Consider the following 24319-nt stretch of genomic DNA (forward strand, 5'->3'; position numbering starts at 1 on the left):
TCCAGGCTTCCTTGTAGGGCACGATGGAGACATTCGCAAGGTGACGGTGGTGACGTCCACCCGACTCTTGACACAAACGAAATGCGACTGAATTGCTGGGCTTGTGAGTCAACCTCAGTAGACGGTGTGCACACACACACATGTGTAAGTGCACATGTATGCGTGCGTTCTTGCGTGTGTGTGTGTGTGTGTGTGTGTGTGTGTGTGCATGAAGACACCATTTAAGGAGCCCGATCCCACAGAGAGGCAGAGGCCAGGATTCTGTATCTACTCTGGGGTTGGGAGATGCTTTTCTAACTCTTTCCAGTGCCAGGGATGGAACCCGGGGCCTCATGCATGCCAGGCAGGAGCCCCTCCACTGGGCTAGCTCCAAGCAGCCTGACTGCGTGATTCTGGCCCTTTTAAGCCTGCATCTTCGCCATGGAAGGAGCTCAAACGAAGCATGACGGTGACCGGGGTGGGGAACAGATCGGGGGTATCCTTCCATCTTTAATAGTCCGCGACGGTGAGTTTGTCTTCTTCTCCCATCTGCAAGCACTGGGCGCCCTTGTGGCCGGGTGGAAGGAGGTCTTGGGCAGGAGGCTGGCACCCAGCCTGCCTTGGAGTCGGAGACGCTGGGTGCCAACACTGAGGAGAGAAGCAAATCCCCTCGGCTTCCTCTGCTCAGATGGGACTTCCAGTCACTCCCAAGAGGATGCTGCTGGCGGCTGATTAGAAGGGGGCGAGGAACAGCGGCGAGGGCAGGCCAGCGTGGACACCCTCCTCCCCGAGTCCTGAACTGGGCCCCCAGATCTTCCTGCTGCCCTGAAGACTTCACCAAAGTGCCTACGAAGTTTTCATGCGGCCGTGGGCACCTAGACTCAGACACGTGCAACCAGGGCGCAGGACTTGAGGGACCGGTGGTGCCAGGGATGGGCCGGGCCTCCTGCAGGCCAGGCGCAAGGCAGCAGCCAAAGCCCCCGCCAAACCCCAGACTAGCGATCTCCCTTTTTTTAAGAAAAGGCCCTCCCGTTGATCATCGATTTGCTCCAGCGGGCCCAGTGACGTCTCCATTGGAGACTTTGTTGTTACTGTGTCTGGCATATCGAATACGTCACGGGGAGCTTGCCAGGCTCTGCCGTGCGGGCGAGATACTCTCGGTAGCTTGCCGGGCTCTCCGAGAGGGGCGGAGGAATCGAACTCGGGTCAGCCATGTTGGCCGCTTGTAAGGCGAACGCCCTACCCGCTGTGCTATCGCTCCAGCCCCTTTTAAGAAAAAAAAAGGTAAAGGTAAAGGTAAAGGCCCTCCCGTTGATCGTCGATTTGCTCGAGCGGGCCCAGTAACATCTCCATTGGAGACTTTGTTGTTATTGTGTCTGGCATATCGAATACTCTCGGTAGCTTGCCGGGCTCTCCGAGAGGGGCGGAGGAATCGAACTCGGGTCGGCCATGTTGACCGCGTGTAAGGCGAACGCCCTACCGCTGTGCTATCGCTCCAGCCCAGAAAAGAGAAACTGGGGTGCCCGAGCCATAGTACAGCAGGTAGGGCGTTTGCCTTGCACGCAGCCATCCCAGATTCAATCCTCCGGCATTCCATATGGTCCTCCAAGCACTACCAGAAGTAATTCCTGAGTGCAGAGCCAGGAATAAGCCCTGAGCATCACTGGGTGTGGTCCAAAAAGAAAAAAAAAAAACCAAAAAACCACCACCACCAACAAAAAAAACAAAACCAAAAACCAAACCAAAACAAAACAAAAAAACTGAGCTTGATTGAACATTTTGTATAATATCAAAGTGAGCGTGTGACCTTTTTTGTTTTTCTGTCCAGAAAACACTGAGTGCCACCCAGCCACATGGGATGTCGTCCCAGCTCTTGGTGCTTGGGGCCAGGCCCCTGCTGCTGGGGTGGGGGGTGAGGGGTGGGGGGTGAGGCGTGGCTGCACCGGCAGCTCTGGGCTGCTTAACGCTTGACACGTGTCCCATGAGTCGCCGTCAGCTGCGGTTTTGCTGACCCTGCATGGCAGTCACTCCCCTCCTGCTGACAGACACACTCTCCGTTCAGGGACCAGGCGCACCGGCCATCCATGGGGCTAAGGAGCCCTGTAATTCTAGATCTCTCTCACCCGGGTATTTATAGCAGGATGTGTCAACCCTGAAGCGCGACGGCAGGGCCTTAGAAAAGGCAGTACTGTCCAGGCTGGCTGATGCCTCAGCCCATGCCTTCCAAGTTTCCGAACGGAGGGAAGAGGGGCCGGAGCGATAGGACAGTGGGGGGGGGGGGGTGTTTGCCTTGCACAACGGCCAACCTGGGCTCAATCGCCGGCTTCCCATAGGGTCTCCAGAACCCACCAGGAGTGACTCCTGAGCGCAGAGCTGGAAGGTAGCCCAAGGCACAGCCAGGTGTGACCCCCCAGAAAACACACAAACCAAACAAAAAAAGGGGAAAGAGGGGTTGGAAGACATTGTGGCAGTCTGGGGCACAGCAGACTCTGCAGGAAAGAGCCCTGGGTGCAAGCCCTGACACCACACGGTTGTCTGAGCACTGCACAGAGCACCTCCCTTGAATACCGAGTCTGGAATAGTCCCTGAGCACTGCTGGGGTGTGGTCAAAAAGAGGAAAAAATGCTCTGTGCTATTATAAATGTTGAGTGCAGGGCTGGAGCGATAGTACAGCGGACAGGGCGTTTGCCTTGCACACCGCCGACCCAGGTTCGATCTCCTGCATCCCATAGGGTCCCACAACCACCACCAGGAGTAATTCCTGAGTGCAGAGTCAGGAGTAACCCCTGAGCATCGTCTTAGTGTGACCCAAAAAGAAAAACAAACAAATAAATGCGGGGCTCCCCACTTTTTCTGAGAGATGGGGCAGGGCATCCTGACTCACATCTGCTGCATGTGGTGCCTGGGGCAGACCACGCCCTCCCTCCCCCCCCCCCCCCCCCCCCCCACACACACACACGTTGGCGCCTCAGGGAATTCCACAGGCTCCACTGCTCTGGGCAAAGTCTGCTGTGCTGGTAGGAAATATGAACTGGGAGCGACACCAGGCCCCTCGTTGTGAAGGGAAACTGGGCCAAGGGGCCTAGGGGCCTCGGTCTTTGACATGGGAGGAAGGCAGAGGCAGTGGACACACACACACACACACACACACACACACACACACACACACACTGGCACGGAGGAGGAAGGAAATCTCCAGTCACTGGATTCCTGGGGCGTGGCGTGGGGGAGGACCAGCCCTAGAGGATCTGTCCTTTTCCCAGGAGATGCTTGGATGAGAAGTGCCGCCTGGGGGGTGGGGTGCGGGTAAGCAAAGCCAGAGCCTGTCCCCACAACCGTCACTTCCTTCACTGGGAAGAATCAAGGCACAGGGGCCGGCAAGGGCGCCTCCTTCCTTCCCAGGGGCCACAGAGAGGCTGATGTCCTGGATCCCAGAGCCAGGGCCGGGGGGCTGTGGCCACTGCCTGGGGGCTGGGAGCAGCTGAGGGGGTGCCCATCTGTTGCCCCTGGGCGCCCCGCTGATGACCTGTGCTCTTGTCCCCCAGGGTGATGGTCCCTGCGCAAACTGGGGGCAAAAGCAGGTCCTCTGTCATCCCTGAGTCACTGAATCCGAAGGGGGCTGGGTGGCCACGAGGAGGTGGTGGTGACTGATGGTGAAGGAGGAGGAAGAGGAAGAGGAGGAGGAAGAGAAAGAGGAGCAGGAGGAGGAGAAAGTGGAGGAGGAAGAGGAAGAGGAGGAGGAGAGGGAGGAGGAGGAAGATGAGGGGGAGGAGGAAGTGGAGGAGGAACAGAAGGAGGAGGAGGAGGGGAGGAGGAGGAGAGGCAGGAGGAGGAAGTGGAGGAGGAAGAGGGAAGGGACCACACCTGGGTTTGTCTCCTCAATGGAAGTAAAGGGAACCTTCCCCCATCACCCTGGGAAGTTCAGAAGGAAGGAAATCCTCAATCCATCCGGGGGGCTGATGTGAGCCAGAGAAAACTCTCCTGGAGCAATTTTTCTTGAGTAAAAGAAAATTCTTCCCCCAGGCCCAGAAGCAGGATTTCTGTGGGCTGGTGTGCAGGGGCCCGGGTTCAAGACCCAACACCGCTGTGTGTGGCTCCAAAACAAAGGGGCAGGGAAGAGACGGTTCAGAAGGCTGGTGCATGTCGAAAATTTCAGATACAGGGGCTGGAGCAATAGCACGGCGGGTAGAGAGTTCACCTTGCATATGGCCCACCGGGTTCAACTCCTAGCATCCCATATGGTCCCCCGAGCACAACCAGGAGTAATTTCTCAGTGCATGAGCCAGGAATAATCCCTCTGCAATGCCATGTGTGACCTCCCCCCCTCCAAAAAAAAAAAAAGGGAAATTTCAGGTACAAAGGGTCTTGTGTTTTGTTTTGTTTTTTTTTTGGCTGAAATCTCTGTGTCAAGATGGGTGACCTCCCCCCATCTCCCTGTATGTCCAGGCAGCCGCACCCACATCCTGCCTTGTTCCAGAGACTCATAAATAAATCTTAAAAGAGATCCAACTAGCTTCAAAAATTTCTGGACACTTAGTCCCGGCTGAGACCTCAGGGGTGACCTTGGGAGGGGGCCTGGCAGAGTCCCTGCCCTAACAAAGGTCACCCCCCAGCAGCACCCACACCCCACAGCTGGTACCATGCCTCCAGCCCGACTGCTGACTTAAACATTTTGGCTCTTCAGGACATCTCCAAATGCTAGAACACTAACATCCCAGACTGGGTAGGAATGTAACACAGAAGCCAACCGATGCCCATGAACAAAAACATTGACACAGAAGGCTAAACGAAGTAGCAACAACAGCTCAGCAAACCCTCAGACAAGGACCTGAATGTCCCCAGGGTGAGACACAACTTTCACAAATTTTCTTTCACTGAAGTGTTTTTTGATCATTACTAGCCATTTAATGGCCACAAGCAACATAAAAATACTTTTTTTTTTTTTTAGTTTTGGCTTTTTGGGTCACACCAGCGAAGCTCTGGGTTACTCCTGGCTCTGCACTCAGGAATTACTCCTGGTGGTGCTTGGTTGACCATATGGGATGCCGGGGATTGAACCCGGGTCAGCCGCATGCAAGGCAAACACCCTACCCACTGGACTATCGCTCCAGCCCCGTAACATAAAATAAATTCTTGTGAGCCTGCCATGGGGGCAGGCTGGAGGGATGGGTGGGAAAATGGAGACAATGGTGGAGGGAAGGTGACGATGGCGGTGGGGTTGGTGTTGGGATAGTGAAGACCTGTAACTAATCACCACGAACAACTCTGTAAACCACGGTGTCCAAACAAAGTGAGGGGAGGTGAGGAAAGGCTGGTGCAAAGATCCTGGATCTCCAAGACCCTGAGTTCAATCCCCTGCACCCCAGCCTCTCGGGAACCACACAGGGTGTGAACATCCAACCATCAGGCCAAGCATGGCAAATATACCCCTTCAGACAACACATGTTCCGCCCGCCGTGATGCTCCCGGGGCTGCCGTCTCTCACCCTATTTACGTTGCTGAAAGGAGCGAGACAAAGTCTTTCCCGGGCTAGGAAGCCACACTGCGATTCCAAGGAGTGGAACGGGAGAACCTCGACTTTTCCGGGGCCTGAGTGGGCTGTGATGGGGAAGGGGGGTTGGGGGGAGGACGGACCGACCTTACACTGGCCCCCGCGTCCACTCACACACACAGCGCCCTCTGCTGGAAGGGCTCCGGCTGCCCACCTCCCCCTCGCTCTATACACCCCCCCCACCACACACACACACACACACACACACACACACACACCCCAAAGATCCTTTTTCCTACCTGGGCAGATGCAGCCCAGAGATCCAGTGCAGACCCTGCTTCCCATACCCCCACCCATCAGAAGTCGCCAGGACCTGTTGCCACAGAGCCGACGGGGGCGGGGGGGGGGGGGGCGGTGAGGGGGTGGTGAGAGGCCGGGTGAGGCGGGCTGGTCTGTGCCTGCCCGCGGGTGAGGCTGCCCGGCACGTAGTCTGCCCTTGGGAAATCCTTTTCCGGAGCTGTCTGACCTCTCCTGGCTCCTGGAATGCCCAGCATTTACCCCCACGGCGCTCAGCTCCCAGGCCTCCACACTTCTCTGTCTCCGGTCGTGAGGGTTGGGATCCCCCCACGACCCAACGGCAACAACAAAACCCAGTTTTCCCCCAAACTGAGTCAACTGTACTCCCATTGTGGCCAGAGAGGCGAGCGCCGAATGCCACAGCAGAGGGCCCATGACCCACGAGGTGACGGGAATGAAGAGCGAGAAAAGGGTTGCGGGCTCCACGGCGGGTCCTGGCTGCCTCCAAACACCTGGTTTTGTTCTCAGAGTCTGGCCTGTGACCCCAGGACACAGATGGGGGGGGGCGCATATGCAAGGTGTCTGGGGCGGGGTGCAGGGTGAGGGGGCGGGGAGGGGCACTGTCCTGGGCCTCAGGGAACCCATGGGTGTTTTTGTGAATGGGGGAACCAAACACACACACACTCACACATACACTCTCACACACACACTCACACATACACTCTCACACTCATACTACTCACACACACATATACTCACACACAACACACACTCACACATATACATACTCACACTCTCACTCATACACACACATTTTCACTCATACACACATTCACACAAACACTCACACATATACACACATGCATACACACATTCACACACTCACACACACATACACACATACACACTCACACTCCTACTCTCAGGGAGGAACTTCTTTCTGGCTCACCAGGGGCCAGTTCCCAAGGCATTGGGGCCCTTCCCTGCACCCCCAGTTTTTATCTATGCTTTTTAGTTTTTGAGCATCACACCTGGCCATACTTAGGGATCACTCCTGCTCTGTACCCAGGAATCATCCCTGGTGGGCGCACGGGCCAGGTGGGGTCCTGGAGACGGAGCTGGGCCAGGCGAGCAAGGCAAGCGCCTCCTCCCCAACTCTGAGCAACAAAGCCCTGAGCTTCCCGCTCTGCAGGAAACAGGGCAAGCCCCAGAGAATTGAGTGGCGCGGGGTCCAGCACCCCCAAATGCATCCGACAAGCACAAAGGGGCCAGGGTCTCATGGTCCTGTGTCAATTTTGGGACTGTCTCTTTCTCCGAGACTCCCGGGCCCAAATCTGCCTCAATTCTCCCCCAGCTCCAAAGAAGGATGGATGACAGGATCCCTGGGTCCTCCCTGGCTGCCCAGCACAGCTGTTCCAGGCTGTCCCACACTGGCAGCTGCTCCCGGGAGCCCGGGCCGCGGGGAACTGGGAGGACAGCCGGTAGGGGGCTCACCTGTAGGGTTTGGGGGTATCTCCAGGATGGTCTTCAGCAGCTTCATGTCCTTGATGTTGTGGATGTAGATGGATTCCTCCAAACACACGAGCAGCCTCTGCCAAGAGAGCACTTGCCCGTCAGGGAAGGGAACCCCACCCCCGGCACCCTGCCACCCTCTTCTCTCCCGGGGGGCCCCCACTGAGGTGGATGCTCAGCTGGAAGGAGGAAGCAACTATGGGTCTCATGCCTGCTGGGAGAGAAGCATCACGTGCAAGGGGACTGAGTTCACCTGGCCCGGGGGACGTGGGGGGGAGGGCGGTAAATGCTCCCCCACGGGGCAGCTTTCCTTATCAGACTCCCCCGGAGACAACCTCGGGGACCCTCTCAGCGCCCCCGTGACACCCCTAGCACGGCTGCCCCTAGGAGGACAGGGTTCCTTTGCTCCACGCCTCTATTCCCCTTACCCCCCTCCAAATAACTAGGTGTGGGTCACATCGGTGGGTGCATACCCCCCTGCAGGCAAGGCAAGGGAGATGGAGGCACTGGAGACTTCTCGGGGCTGGTGGCGGGCAGTGGTCACCCCAAGTGTGGCAAGAGTTAGGAAAGAGGGGCCGGAGCGATAGCATAGCGGGGAGGGCGTTCGCCTTGCACGTGGCCGAACTGGGTTCGATTCCCAGCATCCCATATGGTCCCCTGAGCACCACCAGGGATAATTCCTGAGTGCAGAGCCAGGAGGAACCCCTGAGCATCGCCGGGTGTGACCCAAAAAGAAAAAAATAAAAAAAGAGGAACGAGCAGGTGAGGGGCAGGGCTGGCGCAGACTGTTGATAAGGGGCTGTGGAGGGACTGACAAGGGACTTGACCTCCCCCAGGGGCTGTGGTTCTCAGACTCAGGCAAGATCCCAACACTCCAGGGAGCAAAGCCAGGCTCTCCCCCGAGGTTCTCCCCAGGTGCCGGGCACCAGGAGGAAGCTCACGAGCCATTGCTCCAGGGTGAGATTCCTGCACCCCAACCACTACTTCTTGAGGGGAGGGACCTCTGATGAACCGTTCCGTTCCTCGCAGCTCTGAGGCCAGACTGGCAGGGCTGGGTTACTGGGTATCTGGGGAGATTCTGGTTGACTGAGATGGAGCACAGCCTCCGGGCAGGCGAGGACACGTTAGCCCTTGGAAAGGGCAGGGTGTTGGGGCCGGGAGGGGGTAGGCGTGGTAAGAGCTATCAGTGGCTACACATGCCCCCCACTCTCAGCACTGCAGGTGGCCCCCCAAAACCGCTGAGTGTGGCCTTGGGCCCCGGAGCATGGAACCTCCCAAACCCGAGCTCCTTTAACCAAGGCGGGGGCTGGAAGATGACAAGAATACAAATCAGGGCCTTTAGAAAGTTCAGTTACCTTAAACTAGGTTCCGCCCCACGTAGTCACGTTGAGCATTGATAACGTTTTGATGACTCTGATTTGCAAAAGGTGAGAAAATACTCCTCGTGCTTCTCACATGTCCTCGCCATGCCTCGCTCCCACCCCCGCCCCCACCCCCACCCCTCATTTCTCTCTCTCTCATTTTTTTTTGTTTATTTGTTTTTTTATTCTCAATGGAAAACAGAATAAAACCACAAATTGGAGCCAAGGAAGTAAAAAAGAGATGACAGAGAAAAAAACCTGCCATCACTGCCCACGTCCTCCTCACGCCCGTCTCGCTAGGAAAGTGATTTCACCGGGGTAAACAGATAAAATATTCTACCTCTTCTAACGTTTACAAAAGGTAGGATCAAGTTTTTGCTAACCAAAAAACATAAAAGCATCAAAACTTTCTGGTAAAATTCTACAGACGTAATTACAAATTTGTATTTGACCAAGGAAAGTTGGTTGCAGGAAGGGGAGGGGGGCAGGAACAGAGCTCAGTGGCGGAGCACTCGCCCTAGGAGTCTAAGGTCCTGATGCAAGAGAGACAGAGAGACAGAGAGAGAGAGAGACAGAGGCAGGTGGGGGAGGGGAGTAAACAGATGGCGATAAACTGGTGTTCGTGTGCCATTTCTAAACTCCTGTCCTAATGTTTTCAATATTCTTTAGAAGAAACATTCATCAATGGATCACCCCCTTGCCACCAATCTATCTCTCTCTTTCCCTTTTCTCTGCGTTCTCAGTAAACAGAAGGGAAGTCAACACGCGCAGTGCCAGGTCACACAGCCTGGACTCCATGGGTGGCGTGCCCGGCCTGCCACTCTAGCCCAGGGAGGAGGGGAGGGCATTTGCCTTGCACGCAGCAGACCCAGGTTCGATCCCTGTCATCCTAAATGGTTCCCCGAGCACTGCCAGTTGTGAGCCCTGAGCATCGCCGCGTGGGGAAAGGAGAGGATCAGCTGGAGTCACATGAGGATGACACGATTCTTTCTAGTTTCAACAAATACAAACAAGGAACACGGAGCTTGGGCAGATGTGCTTAAAGTCTAGCGGGCAATTTCACAAACTAAACCACTAATGATACATAAAATGAAGCTGAAACATTCTCGTGTGTTCTTCCAGAGAGTGCTCATCTTCTTCTGGGCACGTCTAATATGCAGTTCAATGTTTTGAAAAGCATTTTAACGGGGGGGGGGGGGGCAAAGCGACTAAGAAGAGTGACAATCAGGAAAGTGAGTTTCAAAAGCTAGAGAAGCCTGTTGAAACCGAGACAGAGGAAGCTGAGGCAGGGGCAAGAATGGTAAGCAAAGCTCCAAGAGTTGGTGTGGGGGGCAGGGGGCCTGGCCAACCATCGAGGCTCTAAGGGGCTGATACATTGGGCAGAATTCACAAACAGGGCAGTACTCAGCGTCCCAACAGTCTCTGGTTCTCACTCCCAAGTGGGTTTGCTTTCCGACTCGACAAGGCCTCCTCAGGAAGATCGGCTCTCTGACGTGAAGTAACGGTACAGGAAGCCTAGGAGAATAGCGCCTACGATGGGGAAGATCCAGTAGGACCAGCAACTTTGGCACGCATCACTTTTTTTCAAAGGTTCCTTCTTACCACTCTTAGGCTTAAGGTCTACTCGGGCGCACATCACCAATATAGTACTGCTTTAGCATCTCCCTGGCATTAGAGGAGTGGCCAACGTCTTCGAAGCTCTCACTTGCGTCTGCTCCAGCCCGTTCCAGCAGCACCTCTTCTCCACCAGGATGCTTGTTGAGGAAGCTGGTGATATCGTAGACGCACCCGTGGATCACCAGCCATATCTTCATGGAGTTGTGCTTCGCCACCTCATTCAACCGGTCGTAGGTGATGGGCTTCTTGCCCCTGGGCACCAGCCCCTCGCCACTGCTGGCTTCCTTGGCTGCCATCAGGCCTGAGACCGCTGCGCCGCTACGGGGGCTTGCACAGTGAACTTCCTGAGGGAGCCGGCCCGCAGCCCTCCGTGGCTTCCGTCCACCCCTCACTTCTCTTATCAAAAAGGGTGGGCCCAAAGTCACCATCCAGTTAAAAATTTAACTCTAACTGTATCACCCTATTTAAACTCTTAGAATTCCTGGAGTGTTCAAACCCCAACTCAATATTCCAACATCTCATACTCTGCCCCCACTGATGTACCAAGAGTGGCACACCACAGTTGATGGGGTGTAATGTAGAAGACAACCTATTTCAGACAACATATATATATATATATATATATATATATATAATATATACATAAATAAATAAATAAAAATAAAGGCCCTCCCGTTGATCATCGATTTGCTCGAGCGGGCCCAGTAACGTCTCCATTGGAGACTTTGTTGTTACTGTGTCTGGCATATCGAATACATCACGGGGAGCTTGCTAGGCTTTGCCATGCAGACGAGATACTCTCGGTAGCTTGCCGGGCTCTCCGAGAGGGGCGGAGGAATCGAACTTGGGTCGGCCATGTTGGCTGCGTGCAAGGCAAACGCCCTACCCGCTGTGCTATCGCTCCATATATATGTATACATGTATATATACATATATACATATATGTATATATAAGATGTATGTGTGTATATACATATATATATGCATATTTTGTTTTTGTTTGTAAACATATTTTGTGTATACACACACACACACACACACACACACACACACACATATATATATATATATATATGTTAGCACTCTGGGGCAAACTACCTGTTAGTAATCTCTTATACAAGGGCTTAATGGCTCCAGGGTGAGATACAACACTCTTCGCACACTTTCCTTGAAGGAAACTTTTTTGGATCATTTTTGGTGGATTCTTCCTAACAAGCAATACCAAATACCTTATTTAGTGTTATGGAGGCAGCTATGGGTTGTGGTGGAAAAATCTGAAATAACAAGAAGGAAAGTGCCTTCCTTCTTGATGCCTTCCAGAGGGAGGCTGGGGGCGAGGGACTGGGGGGTGAGGAATGGTAGTAGGGAAATGGGGTGCATTGGGTTGCATTGGTGGTGGGAAATGTACACTGGTGGATGGATGGTGCTGGATAACTGTATGACTGAAATCCAATTACGAACAGCTTTGTAATGATCTACCTCATGTATATTCAATTAAAAATATTTTTAAAAAAATAATTAAAAAATATTAACGTGGAGTTCATGCCCAATTCAATCAGCTTAACCAATGGCTGAATAAATAGCAGTATTCCTACATAAAAAAATAAAATAAAAAGGGAAGTAGTGTTTTCTTCATCTAAGCAGATGGCACCTTCTTTTTGTTGATAAACGGGCACTTTGGTTGTTCTATATTTTAGCTGTTGTAACTCTGCAGCCAACACCGTGGTGGATCTAACTTTCTGTGTTTGTATTTTAATATTCTTTGGCTAAATTTCCCAAAGTGGGGTAATGAATCCTATGACTCTATCTTCTGCTTCTTATTTTGCAGGGGAGGAAGGAGGGGGGGTGTGGTGGAGTCACACCTGATGGTGCTCAGGGATTAGTCCTGACTCTGTGCTCTGTGCTCAGTGCTCTGTGCGACCCCATGGCAGGGATCAGAGGGATCAAATTCGGGCTGGAGCAATAGCACAGCAGGTAGGGCGTTTGCCTTGCACGTGGCTGACCCGGGTTCAATTCCCAGCATCCCATATAGTCCCCCGAGCGCTGCCAGAAGTAGCTCCTGAGTGCAGAGGCAGGAGTAACCCCTGAGCATCGCCAGGTGTGAGCCAAAAAGGAAAAAAAAAGAGGAATCAAATTCGGTCAGCTACATGCAAGGTATGCTCCTTAGCCGCTGTACTATCTCTCCGGTCCCTCCCTTCCGCTTCTTCAGGAAGTGCCAGAGCATTTCCCCAAAGACTCACCCCAATGTACATGTCTACCAGCTGGGTAGGGCACACCGAGAGAACGTTGCCCCAGCACCTCTCCAACACCGGGGGCACCACCGTGGGGACATCGCTGTTTGGATGCAAAAGCCACTCTCAGCGGTGCGAGGCTGGAGTTGTGCACTTTTAAGCAAGGAGCAGGAAAATCCAAGGGAAATACTGTCTTCAGTCTTCTGTTAGGTCCTGTGGCCACTGGGGCCAGTGCTGATGGGGTCTCAAACAGACATGATGCATGTGTGTCCCTCTGTGTCAGGCTGATGCTGACGTGCCCTGCCCAGACCTCCTGCAGCACTTCCTTCCTGCAGCTGGGATCGCCCCTGTCTGTCTGGTTTATGTTCCCAGGCTCCTGCTTCTCCTGGGCCCCCTCCCTACCCCCACCCTCCCGCACAGCTGGCCTCATGCGACACAGCTGCTGCCTTGCCATCAGCTTGCCCACATGTCATGGCCCAGTAGTTAAAGATATTATGTCCCCCACCCAGAAAAAAATATTTTTGGCATTTCGGGTCACACCCGGCGATACTCAGGGGTTCCTCCTGGCTGTGCACTCAGGAATCACTCCTGGTGGGGCTCAGGGGACCCTATGGGATGCTGGGAATCGAACCTGGGTGGGCAGCGTGCAAAGAAAATGTCCTCCCTACTGTACTATCGCTCCGGCCATCATCCCATTTTTTTTTCTCACAAAAATGTGGGGTGCAACAATCATAGGAAGCTTAGGGGAAAGAGAAAGTACTGGTGTTACTGGGGAAAGAGGGTGTGGCGTTATGGTGACGGAGTTATGTTTGTATGGTGAAACATAGCCAAGGCCCGTTGGTTCTCCCTCAGCAACAGGATCTTCCTGAACCCTCCCACCCCTGGAAGACAGGAGGGCAACCAGCAGCAAAGGGAGGGCTGGAAGGGTCTGGCGAAAGTGCGGGGTCACATGACAGTGACGCTCTGGACCAGGGTTTCGGTGGTCACAGCTGGTCTTCACCTTAGCTCAGGTATGCCCAGATGTGTGGGCGCTCACCCAGTCTTTCTAGAATGCACCAATACTAGCTGCGCGGATCAGATGAAGGAAGATGCTAGAGAGACCCTCTGGTCTGGAGTCCACTGCGGAGGATGGGGGGGGGGCTGACCTGATGAGCCTGTGTGGGTGGAGCTGGGAAGGGGGCAGGGTCTCTCAGGCTGTGCCCCATATCCCCGTTGCATTTCCCTTTCTTCATTAAGCATGATGGGGAGTAAAAGCCACCGAAGAATGAATGACACTATTGCTAGGCAGGTTTCCTGTTTATTCTATGTGTGTGTGTGCCTGTGTGTGTGTGTCTCTGTGTGTGTATGTCTGTGTGCATGCGCATCTGTGTCTGAGTGCGTCTGTGTATGTGTATATGTCTGTGTGTGTGTGCATCTGTGTGTGTACAAGCGTGTGTGCATGTGTCTGTGTGTGTGTCTCCGTATGTATGTGCACCTGGCTGTGTGTGTGGATCGGTATGTGTGTGTGTGTGCGCAGCTATGTGTGTGTGCGTATGTCTATGTGTGTGCACATGCATGTGTGTGCGCGCACACATGTATGTGGTCTCCCGCATGTGGCTTGGGGCCATACCCAAAGGCACTGAACCAAGGGGGCTGTCGTGGTCGGTGCTAGCACCCAGTGGCAGGCCCCTGGGATTCTGTGGGGACGGGGACTGGCAGCTCTCTTCTTTGGGTGCTCAGGGATCTGGGGCCCACGTGATTCTGGGGACCAACCCCTGGCCCTTGCCCCTCTTCCTATTGGTTGGTCACACTTAAGGGTGAGGGCCTCACCTTTGCAATACAGGTGCCTGAGCGCTGGGCTAGCTCCCTGGCCTCCTTTCTGTATATCACCTGAGGGAAGCAGCCGTTTCCTTTCCTCCTAGATATCTCCTTAACAAATACTTATTTTTTTCCTTAAAAAAATATTCTTGGGGGCTGGAGTGGTAGCATGGTGGGTAGGGTGTTTGCCTTGCACGCGGCTGACCAGGGTTTGATTCCCAGCATCCCATAGGGTCCCCTGAGCACTGCCAGGAGTGATTCCTGAGTGCAAAGTCAGGAATAACCCCTGAGCATCGTCAGGTGTGACCCAAAAAGTGATATATATATATATTGCTCTGGCTATATATACATATATATATAGCCAGAGCGATAGCACAGCAGGTAGGGCATTTGCCTTGCACGCAGCCAACCTGGCCGACCCGAGTTTGATTCCTTTGCCCCTCTCGGTCAGCCTGGAAAGCTTCCCGTGATGTATTTGATATGCCAAACACAGTAACAGCAAAGTCTCACACTGAAGACATTACTGGGCTCGCTCGAGAAAATCAGTGAACAACGGGAAGACAGTGACAGTGACAATTCTTTTCCCCCTCTAAAAGGAAACAAGATGTGAAGAGGGACCAGGAGGGACCAGGAGGTGCGTGTGCCTCTTCCTTTCCTGCAGGGGGCGCTGGAGCCCTGTGAGGGTGGACCCCAACCTGGCAGAGTCTTCACCATCACCTAAGCCGTGAGCTGTCACTCCGCAGCGCCTAAATCTGAACACACGAGGCCAAGCAACCCCCCAGACGTTTTCCAGACCCTGTTTCAAGTCATCTTCTCAGGAGCAGAAGTGCTGAGGGGTGTAGGAGAAGGACTTGTTAGCTCCGGGGTCCCCCAGCCTCGCCCCCACTTTGCCAGTTACTGCTACACAGGTCGAGGTACATAGATGTGCAATGGGAAACCGGGGTGAGAAGCCTAAAGTTAGTGAGGGGGGGGGGGAGCAGGAAGCTAGCTAACGGCTCACCAGTGGGACGGGTGTTGGGACACTGCGTGACTGAAACCCAATCATGAACAACTTGGTCACTGCGTATCTCACAAGGACTCAATAGGAGATGTAAAATAAAGAAAACAACAACAAAAAATAAAACGAAAGTCTCACCAACTTAGACAACTTGAACAGCTCAACTACCAGCATAAACATCACGGAACAAGGGGGAGAGAAATCATGCTATTAAATGTTAGAGACATGCTCTGAGGGTCCTCCCTCCCCCCCCTCCCCCCCCCCCCCCCCCCAGAACATCTGCTCGAACAATCTGCAAAGGGCAATCTAGGGCTGGAGAAGGACGACAGGGCTCATGGGAGTGGCTGGTAGTAGGCGTGCACAGCTAGGCCTTGAGATTGAGCACTGCCCCAGCAGGGTTTCCAAGAGAACCGAGAATCAAACTTAAGCACCTAAGTACTTAGAAAAAATCTCACATCCACCCATGGCCCTCTTGCCAGGAATCCACATTTACTTTCTCCTTGACTCCTGGACGCCTCACTTAGAAATGACTGTATTCCTGGGGCTGGAGCAATAAGGCAGCAGGGAGGGCATTTGCCTTGCATGCACCCGACCCGGGTTCGATCCCCGGCATCCCCTACGGTCCCCTGAGCATTGCCAGGAATGATTCCTAATTGTAGAGCCAGGAGTAACCCCTGAGCAACGCTGAATGTGACCCAAAAAGGAAAAGAAAAAAAAAAAAAGAAAAAACATTCCTTGCCTCAGGCCACTTTCATCTCTGCTGCTTTGTGGGAGCCCCAATGCTGATTCCCCCAAACCCTCCCCATGGTGGAGCACATGGCCAGCATCCACCCGTAAAGCCCTGCACCCTCTCCCGGGCACCGCAAGGTCCCAGTCTGAACACCGCCAGGAATGACCCCTCTTTTAATTTTTTTTTTTAAAGAAAAAAAAAAAAGGAAATAGAAACAATCTCTTCTTTCTCCTAACGTATAAAAGTACCTTGTCTCATTTGCCAAAAGGAAAAAAAAAAAACCAGAGCACTTAATAGTTCAGGTGGGAATGAAAGAGAAAGCATTGTCCCCCATGCCCCCCAGGAACACGGCGGCCCCCGCCTTCCCGGGGACTTGGGCGGGATGCAGCTGTGCTCGGCACTTATAAGGAATCTGTTTATCCTGCCAGCGCCGGGAGACGGGGACTCTGGTCGCTCCAGCCCTGCATGCTCTTTCCGCCGGATCTCAGCGGGGCCGACAGACAGACACGACAGACAGACACAGCCCCTGCCCACAGACTTCAAGGGTCCTCATTTGGGGGCGACAGGGCTCATACCCCCAATGTCAGCTTCGTGAGCACTCATGTTCTGTTTGTTTGGGTTTTTCTTTTTGGGTGACACCTGGCGATGCTCAGGGGTTACTCCTGGCTCTGTGCTCACGAAATTACTCCTGGTGGTGCTCGGGGGACCGTATTGGAGGGCAGGGATCGAACCCGGGTTGGCTGAGTACAAGGCAAACACTCTACCCGCTGTGCTATCACTCCGGCCCTGAGCACTCATGTTTTAAAGAACAACAGACTGCACTGGGGTTGAGATCGAGCCTTCCTTCGACCAAGAGAAACGTGACAAAAGAAACAAACAGAAGCAAAATGCACCTTCAAGGCTGGGCTGTGGAGAAGATAAGAAGGAGCACCAGAGGGAGGATCTAGGGGCTGATGAAGTGGGAAGGGTGGGGGCGTTCTGGAACCTTCCCTGGAGCCATAAGCCACAGCTGACCCCAGGCCCTGTGAGTGGCCGGCACGGGCACAAACTAGTGGCCCCTGTGACAGCTCCAGATCCGCCCAGGCCACAGGGGTCGGCGCTAACCTCACCAGCGCCAGCTTCCCGGTTCCCGGGGCCCGCTGGCCTGCGGTTGAGTTACCTGCCGGTTCAGCCGAATGGACAGGATGTTGCTGGAGTAGCTGTAGTTGCAGATCTCGGTGCCTTTCTTGAAGTGGTAGACGTTCATCTGGCGTGGCTTGGTGCGGCTCACCACCACCACCAGGCTGCTGGAGAACAGGCGCTCCACAATATACACGTCCGGGATCTCATCTGGGGGCGGGGGGCAGGGGTCAGCCGGGTCTCTGCCACCCAGTGGCCCCCTGCACTGAGCGCTGGGGCCATGGGGTGACCCCATGTACTCCCCAACCCATCTGAGCTCTGACCCGCAGCAGAGCCCACCCACCCTCCGCCCCCCTCCCCCCGGAGGGTCCCCCCCCAAGCCCTTCTGGATGTCTCAGGGACCAGAGAGGGTGGAGAGCACAGAGAAGGGGTCTCCGGGGCGTCACCTCAGTCAGGGCTTCCCCAACCTGTCTGGCCTAGTGCTCCCTTTTCAGCAAACAAACAAACGGGGGGGGGGGGGGCGGGGAAACAAAAACCCTCAGCCCCCCCCACTACTTTTTTTTTTTTTTTGGCTTTTTGGGTCACACCCAGCCATGCTCAGGGGTCACTCCTGGCTCTGCACTCAGGAATTACTCCTGGTGATGCTCAGGAGACCATACTGGACGCTGGGTTACTATTGTTCCAGCCCCAACTCTCCACCACTAGTGTTTTACATGCAGGAACCTGGGGTCCTATTTCCTGCACTACACCGTCTCCCGGGCACTGTGCCAGGAGTAGCCACTGAACCCTCGAACCAAAAGCACAAAAGATGACCCACCGCTTTAAGCAAACTAAAAGTGCCGCCACCACCCCACCCCCCCATTAGACCATTTTGCCCGCCAACTAAAGGCTGGGGGTCAGTGACAACCACATTTGTCCCCCTCCTCCTATGGCGATGTTTTGTTTTTTTTCTTCTTGGGTCACACCCAGCGATGCTCAGTGCAAACCCTGGTCCTGCATTCAGGAATTACTCCTGGCGGTGCTTGGGGAACCATATGGGATGACGGGGATTGAACCTGGGTTGGCCGTGTGCAAGACAGACGCCCTCCCTGTGGTATTATCGCTGTGACCCCTCCTATGGCCATGCTCTCTGATCTTCTCCAGAATCCCTTTCCTGCTGACAACAACCTGGAACCCAGGATTCTGACGTGGGGACTTGTCCAGATCCGGTATCCTCCCAAGAACATTCCTTGCAGGTGTGTGTCTCTCTGAAGCTCGGGCAAGATCCACGGGGAACTGGCCAAGGATGGATACGACCAGATAGCCACAAGGAGCTGGCCGAGTGAAAACGGTGTCTGCCAAACTGCATGCCAAACCACTTCCTTTCCAGAAAGCTGAAAGATGCTGCAGTCTTTGTGAGTGGGCTGGCTAAGGTATTACAGCTTCCGGAGAAAGTCAGAGTGCCATGACTGACCTCTGTCACTTTGTTTCTGGACCGGTTTGTGCTGCGGCTGCTGGTGGTGATGGTGGTTGGTCTCTCTCCAGGCAGTGCCGGGGAACCAGGTAGTGCCAACACCCCAAGCACAGCCCATTCTCTCTGGCCCCAAAGCGGAATTGTAAAACTATTCACTAGATAAGCTTCCCTATGTGTGGTTCTCAGCAGCCAGATTGCAAGACTGGTGCTGATGGGCAGGGGTGAAGTGGCTGGAAACTACTGAGAAAGACGGAGTGAATGGGGCCATCTTGCTTTATTAAAACAAAGCCATCCTAGGGGCCGAAGAGATAGCTCAGTGGGTAGGGTGCTTGCCTTGTATGTGGTTGACCTGGGTTCGATTGCTGGCATGGATCCCTGAGCACTACAAGGAGTGCAGAGCCAGAAGTTCGACATGGGCACAGCTGGGTGTGGCCCCCAAAACAAAACAAAACAAAAAACCCCATACAAAATCAAAGCTATCCTTTCCGTGAGAATATATGATCCAAAGAAAACAAACCCCCACCAAACCCACTAGTGATCTTTTGGTTTGACAATGATAAAACTTGGTGATGGGAGGGGGTCAGAGTCATAGTATAGCGGGAGGGCATTTGCCTTGCATGCTGCTGACCAGGGTTCAATCCCCGGCATCCCAGATGGTCCCTCAGGCATGTGACCTCAGGGTGTGACCCAAAAAGGAAAAAAAATAAGCTGGAGACTGTGTCTCAGAGGTAAAATACCTGCCTAGCAAACATTAAGGCCCTGGGTTCAATCCCCAGCAGTGCGAAGGAAACAAACACCAAACTGATGGCTTCTAAGCACAGGAAGAACCAAGCTCAGGGTAACAAACCAAGGGTTTCTTCATCTAAGAAAAAAAAAGTGCTCCCCAACTCTCAGCACATCTTACTAAGAGCTTTGTTGCAGCTGCTTTTAAAGACAATGAAGGGGCTGGAACGATAGCACAGCAGGTAGGGCGTTTGCCTTGCACGTGGCCGACCCGGGTTCAATTCCCAACATCCCATATAGTCCCCCGAGCACCGCCAGGAGTGATTCCTGAGTGCAGAGCCAGGAGTAACCCCTGTGCATTGCCAGGTGTGACCCCAAAAGAGCACTAATAAATAAATAAATTAATTAAGCCAATGGAGGCTGTGATTTCTGCCTAAATTCTGAAAAACATTCTCCTGACAACGTAGCCGCAGCAGAGATGAGAGTGGAGGGGGGGATATCTGGCGACCCCAGTCCTCATGCACACTTACCGCTTCCGTGGACTTGGTCCAGCTGCTCCACAGAACTCAGAGAAAACAGCTTATAACCGGCTTTGGTTCCAATGGCAAGGGACCTGCGGGGGAGGAGAAGAGTGTGGGGATGACGACAGGTGGCTGGATCCCAGCTCGGGCGTGCCCAGAGATGTACGTCCCCACACACACACCCGCCCCTCCACCTCCCTCCTCCATCTCCCCATCCGGCTGCATTGTCAGGCGTTTAGGAAGTCTGATGGCTTTCTGTGGGGGGGAGACAAGCCTTGACAGGTGGGCAGCAGAGTGCGAAGGAGCAGAATCAGACCCTATACACAAAACTGTGGCCCAGAGAAGGGGGCCCAGAAACTCCTGGGCTCGACCATCAACTCAAATACCCCAATCTGCATGGTGGGGAGGGGTGGGGGTGTGGGCAGGGGTCTCCTGGCTGGTGAGAGGTACTTTACCAGGTGGTATTTTCTAATGTTAACGACACATTCGGGGGGCTGGAGTGATAGTACAGTGGGTAGGGCATTTGCCTTGCATGCGACCCACCGGGTTCGATTCCCAGCATCCCATACGGTCCTCCGAGCACTGCCAGGAGTAATTCCTGAGTGCAGAGCCAGGAGTAACCCCTGTGCATTGCCGGGTGTGATCCAAAAAGCAAAATAATAAAAGACACATTCGCAGGAGGCATCCCACACTACTAGGAGGTGAACGTCACAAGATGATTCCCCTGGGCACTTTCTAACCGCTCCCTAACCCCCGGTTTTGTCACAAGGCCTCCCTGGACTCACTAGGAAGCTCAAGTTGCTGACATGCCCTGGGCGGGCAGAGTGGGGGCCCGGCCACTGGGAAGCTGAGTACGTCCAACCTACTTTCTTGTTACCTTACTTTCTCGCACTTTCTCGTTTCCTTTTTTAAAGTTTAGATTTTCGGGGCTGAAATGACAGCACAGCGAGGAGGGCATTTATTTTGCATGCAGCCAACCTGGGTTCGATTCCCAGCATCCCATCTGGTCCCCTGAGCACCGCCAGGAGTTAATTCCTGAGGGCATGAGGCAGGAGTGATCCCTGTGCATCTCTGGGTGTGATCCAAAAAACAAAATAGGGGCTGGAGCGATAGCACAGCGGGTAGGGCGATAGCACAGTGGGTAGGGCGTTTGCCTTGCACGTGCGGCCGACCCGGGTTCAATTCCCAGCATTCCATACGGTCCCCTGAGCACCGCCAGGAGTTAATTCCTGAGGGCATGAGCCAGGAGTGATCCCTGTGCATCTCCGGGTGTGACCCAAAAAGAGAGAGGAAAAAAAAAAAGCAAAATAAATAAATAAAGTTCAGGTTCTTGCCTGCACCTCCAGGGTGGAGAAACCCAGAGGAGAAACCTCCTTTAGATGATGCACCATCAAATATCACCAGAGTTGGGTGCCTCCTCTGGGCCAGAGTGGGCTAAAAATATATCCTTCTTTCTGAAGTCATCCCTTTCCAACCCCTGGATACCGTCAGGGAGGCCATCCTGCTCTCGCTGACTTCGGGGCAAATACAAGAGTCTATTTCTCTGCACAGTGGTTGTCCCTCCATCCCCCCCTCCCCCGCCCCCACCACATTCCTCCCCCACTGCTGGGAAGCTGGAGGTGTGAGAGCAGAGAGGGACCTGCGAATAGGCCAGGCTGACAATGAGCCCCACCTCAGCACTGGAGCCCATGGGACAGAAAGGTGGAGCTGTTCTTTTTTTTGGGGGGGGGGGGGTGTCACACCCGGCTATGCACAGGGGTTACTCCTGGCTCTGCACTAGGAATAACTCCTGGTGATGCTTGGGGGACCATACGGGATGCTGGGAATCAAACCCAGGTCGGCCGCATACTATTGCTGCGGGCCCCAAGGTAGGGTTGTTCTTTATAGGAACGTGCAGGCAAAAATAAGCACTCTGGGCCCGGAGGCCAAGGTGTTTGTGTCACTGACCCCTCAAAAGAGATGGTGGCAGAGTTCTTTCTGGAATGTTTTTCCCAGTTTCTGCCGGGGGTTGGGGGAGATATAGGCCTGCAATGGGTCAGGTCCCCTGCCTACTGCCATGGCTTGCTGGGGCCATTTTGCTTGAGGCAGCTGGGGCCTGAAGGGGAGAGGGTTGGCCTCCAAAGCTGACAAACTGCAACTTCAAAGCCTCTTCAGCAGTGGTTACTGTCTGGAAACATTCTGCACAAGCACAGGGACCCTTTCAGTCCCTTTCAGTCACAAACCACATTTTCTAACACTTGCAAAGAAGGTGGGGGGGGCGTTGGGGGGGTGCACGGGGAAGGGATGGAAGGCATAACTCAAGTCTTACAACAGGAAGGGAAAGAGAAATTCCCTTACTCATTTATGTTTCGGCTTTAGGGCCACACCCGGCATGGATGCTCAGGGCTTACTCCTGGCTCTGTGCTCGGGGATCACTCCTGGAGAGCTCTGGGGGATCCTATGGGGTAGCAGGGATGAAACCGTTTGGGCCACATGCAAGGCCAGCGTCCGACTGGCTGTACTATCTCTCCAGGCCCTGGAAAGAAGCACCTAAAGTGATTTTCAAACACCAGCCGGGTTTCGAGGACAGAAGTCATTCCACTGTCGGCAGTGGGGACACGCTGGGGCTTTAAATAATTCACCAGTGGACACCAACGACTGACTGGATCAAGGAATTCGGTGAAAGCTGTATTTTATCCCTGGGCCTTTCTGGGGGAGAGAAAAAAAAAAAGCAGCAGCAGCCAATATCCGCATTCTCTCTCATGGGACTAGGGTGTGGGATAAATACATCTCCCGGTCCTGGGGGAAACACGTGCCCCATGCAAGGCACGCGGCAGGAGGAATGGGGTCTGGCCAAGTTTCAGTGTCCCTGTGCCTAAGAAGCCCCAAGCACAGGCGGCAGCGACAGGATACACTGAAAGGCATCAGGTGAGGGGCTTGACTCATCTCAAAGCCCAGAGTCATTCCTCTGTGGCTCCAAGCAACTGACCGTGACAAAACCTTTTATTTATAGGTGAGACAGAGTGGCCCAGCCAAGCCAGCGTCCAAGAAAACAGCTGGGGCCAGAAGGGCTGAGGAAATGAGCTTTCTAAGCACCCTCTGGTTTCGCAAATAACTTTTTTTTTCCTTCAGTTTTATTTTAGGCACCGTGATTTAACAGTATTGATAATGACAGGGTTCCATGCCAAAAACATTCAAACACCAGACCCTCCACCACTGTCCCCATGTTTCCCCCACTTCTGTGTGACACCCCTCCCCCCCGACCCCTTACAGCGATACAATTCCTATTAAAGACAGTTTTTTCTTTTATTGTTGCTTTTGGGTATTTGTTTACTACTTTTTTTTTCCCTTTTTGGGTCATACCCAGAGATACACTGGGGTTATTCCTGGCTCATACACTCAGGAATTATTCCCGGCGGTGCTTGGAGGGCCATATGGGATGCTGGGACTCGAACCAGGGTCGGCCGTGTGCAAGGCAAATGCCCTACCCGCTGTGCTGTGCTGTTACTCCAGCCCCCTGTTTACTACTTTTTTAAAATTATTTTTTTGGCCACACGCAGCAGTGCTCAGGGTTGACCCCTGGCTTGATGCTCAGATATCATTCATTCCTGGCAGGGCTCACGGGACCATATGGGCTTCCAGGATCCAACCCGGGTCGGCAGAGTGCAAGCCAAGTAACTCACCTGCTGAACTGTCACTCAGTGAGCAGCCCATTTTCTTACTATGTGTCTTTCTATACCATCTACAAGGGAGATTATTCTTTACAGTCCCTCAAATAACTTTCTTATCCCAGGTATACAGGGAGGCTGGGGTTCAATTAAAGCAAAATTAACATCCCTCGAGGGAAAAATAAATCGAAACTGTACTGCTACAAAAGCTGAACATTTACTACTTCTAAGAAAACTAGCTCCCCTCCTTGGCCAATTGGAAAGGAAGATACTCAAACATTTCAACAGTCCTCCTCTTTTGCAAAAGATTTCTTACAAAACTCCGAATTTTATCTAACTCATCATTTTTTGGAAGCAGTCAAGTCTCAACTTACTGAAAAACAACTGAGTCACAGCTTTGGAAAAAAAGAGAGATAGACAGAGAAACAGACCAGCAGGAATATCAGAAAGGTAAACATTTGTGAGCTGCTGGCTGGGAGGGAGGTGTTCTCTGCATACAGGTACTGAGGGGTGTTGTAATAGGCATTTCTCACTTGGGGCCTGTGGTTGAGGAAGCGAGAGTCCTTTATCTAACCAAGCTGTCCAACTTTGGGGTTACAGGTTTTTTTGTTTTTTTTTTGTTTTTCTTTTTCTTCCTCTCCCCTAAACAAAGGGATATTGTGTCTCACTGGGTGTTTTTAAACAGAAACACAAAGAGAATGGAAGGCAAAGTGGCTTGTGGGACGCGCCGCCCTTAATTACACCACCGAAGGTTCAATATTAGCACAGTCCCGGTGGAGGCAGCCCAGGAACAAGCCTCACTCAAGTCCCGAGCAAGAGGAGCACAGCAGAAACTGGTCCAGCA

General features: G+C 53.5%; 1 protein-coding gene and 1 pseudogene across 1 annotated transcript in view; both read right to left on the reverse strand.

Moving 5' to 3' along the window:
* The window catches only part of WIPI1 (WD repeat domain, phosphoinositide interacting 1), a 39887-nt gene that overhangs the window by 14553 nt on the left and 1015 nt on the right, over positions 1-24319 (reverse strand). Inside the window, exons 2-4 of the mRNA XM_056127924.1 lie at positions 19838-19920; positions 17172-17341; positions 7262-7358 (exon numbers count right to left, since the gene is read on the reverse strand). Coding sequence (XP_055983899.1) covers positions 7262-7358; positions 17172-17341; positions 19838-19920 — 350 coding nt within the window. The remainder of the gene's footprint in view (positions 1-7261; positions 7359-17171; positions 17342-19837; positions 19921-24319) is intronic.
* On the reverse strand, positions 10036-10553 carry LOC130035981 (cytochrome b5 type B-like; annotated as a pseudogene).

This window comes from Sorex fumeus, unplaced genomic scaffold, assembly GCF_029834395.1.
Source record: "Sorex fumeus unplaced genomic scaffold, SorFum_2.1 ptg000063l, whole genome shotgun sequence".
Taxonomy (NCBI): Eukaryota; Metazoa; Chordata; class Mammalia; order Eulipotyphla; family Soricidae; genus Sorex; species Sorex fumeus.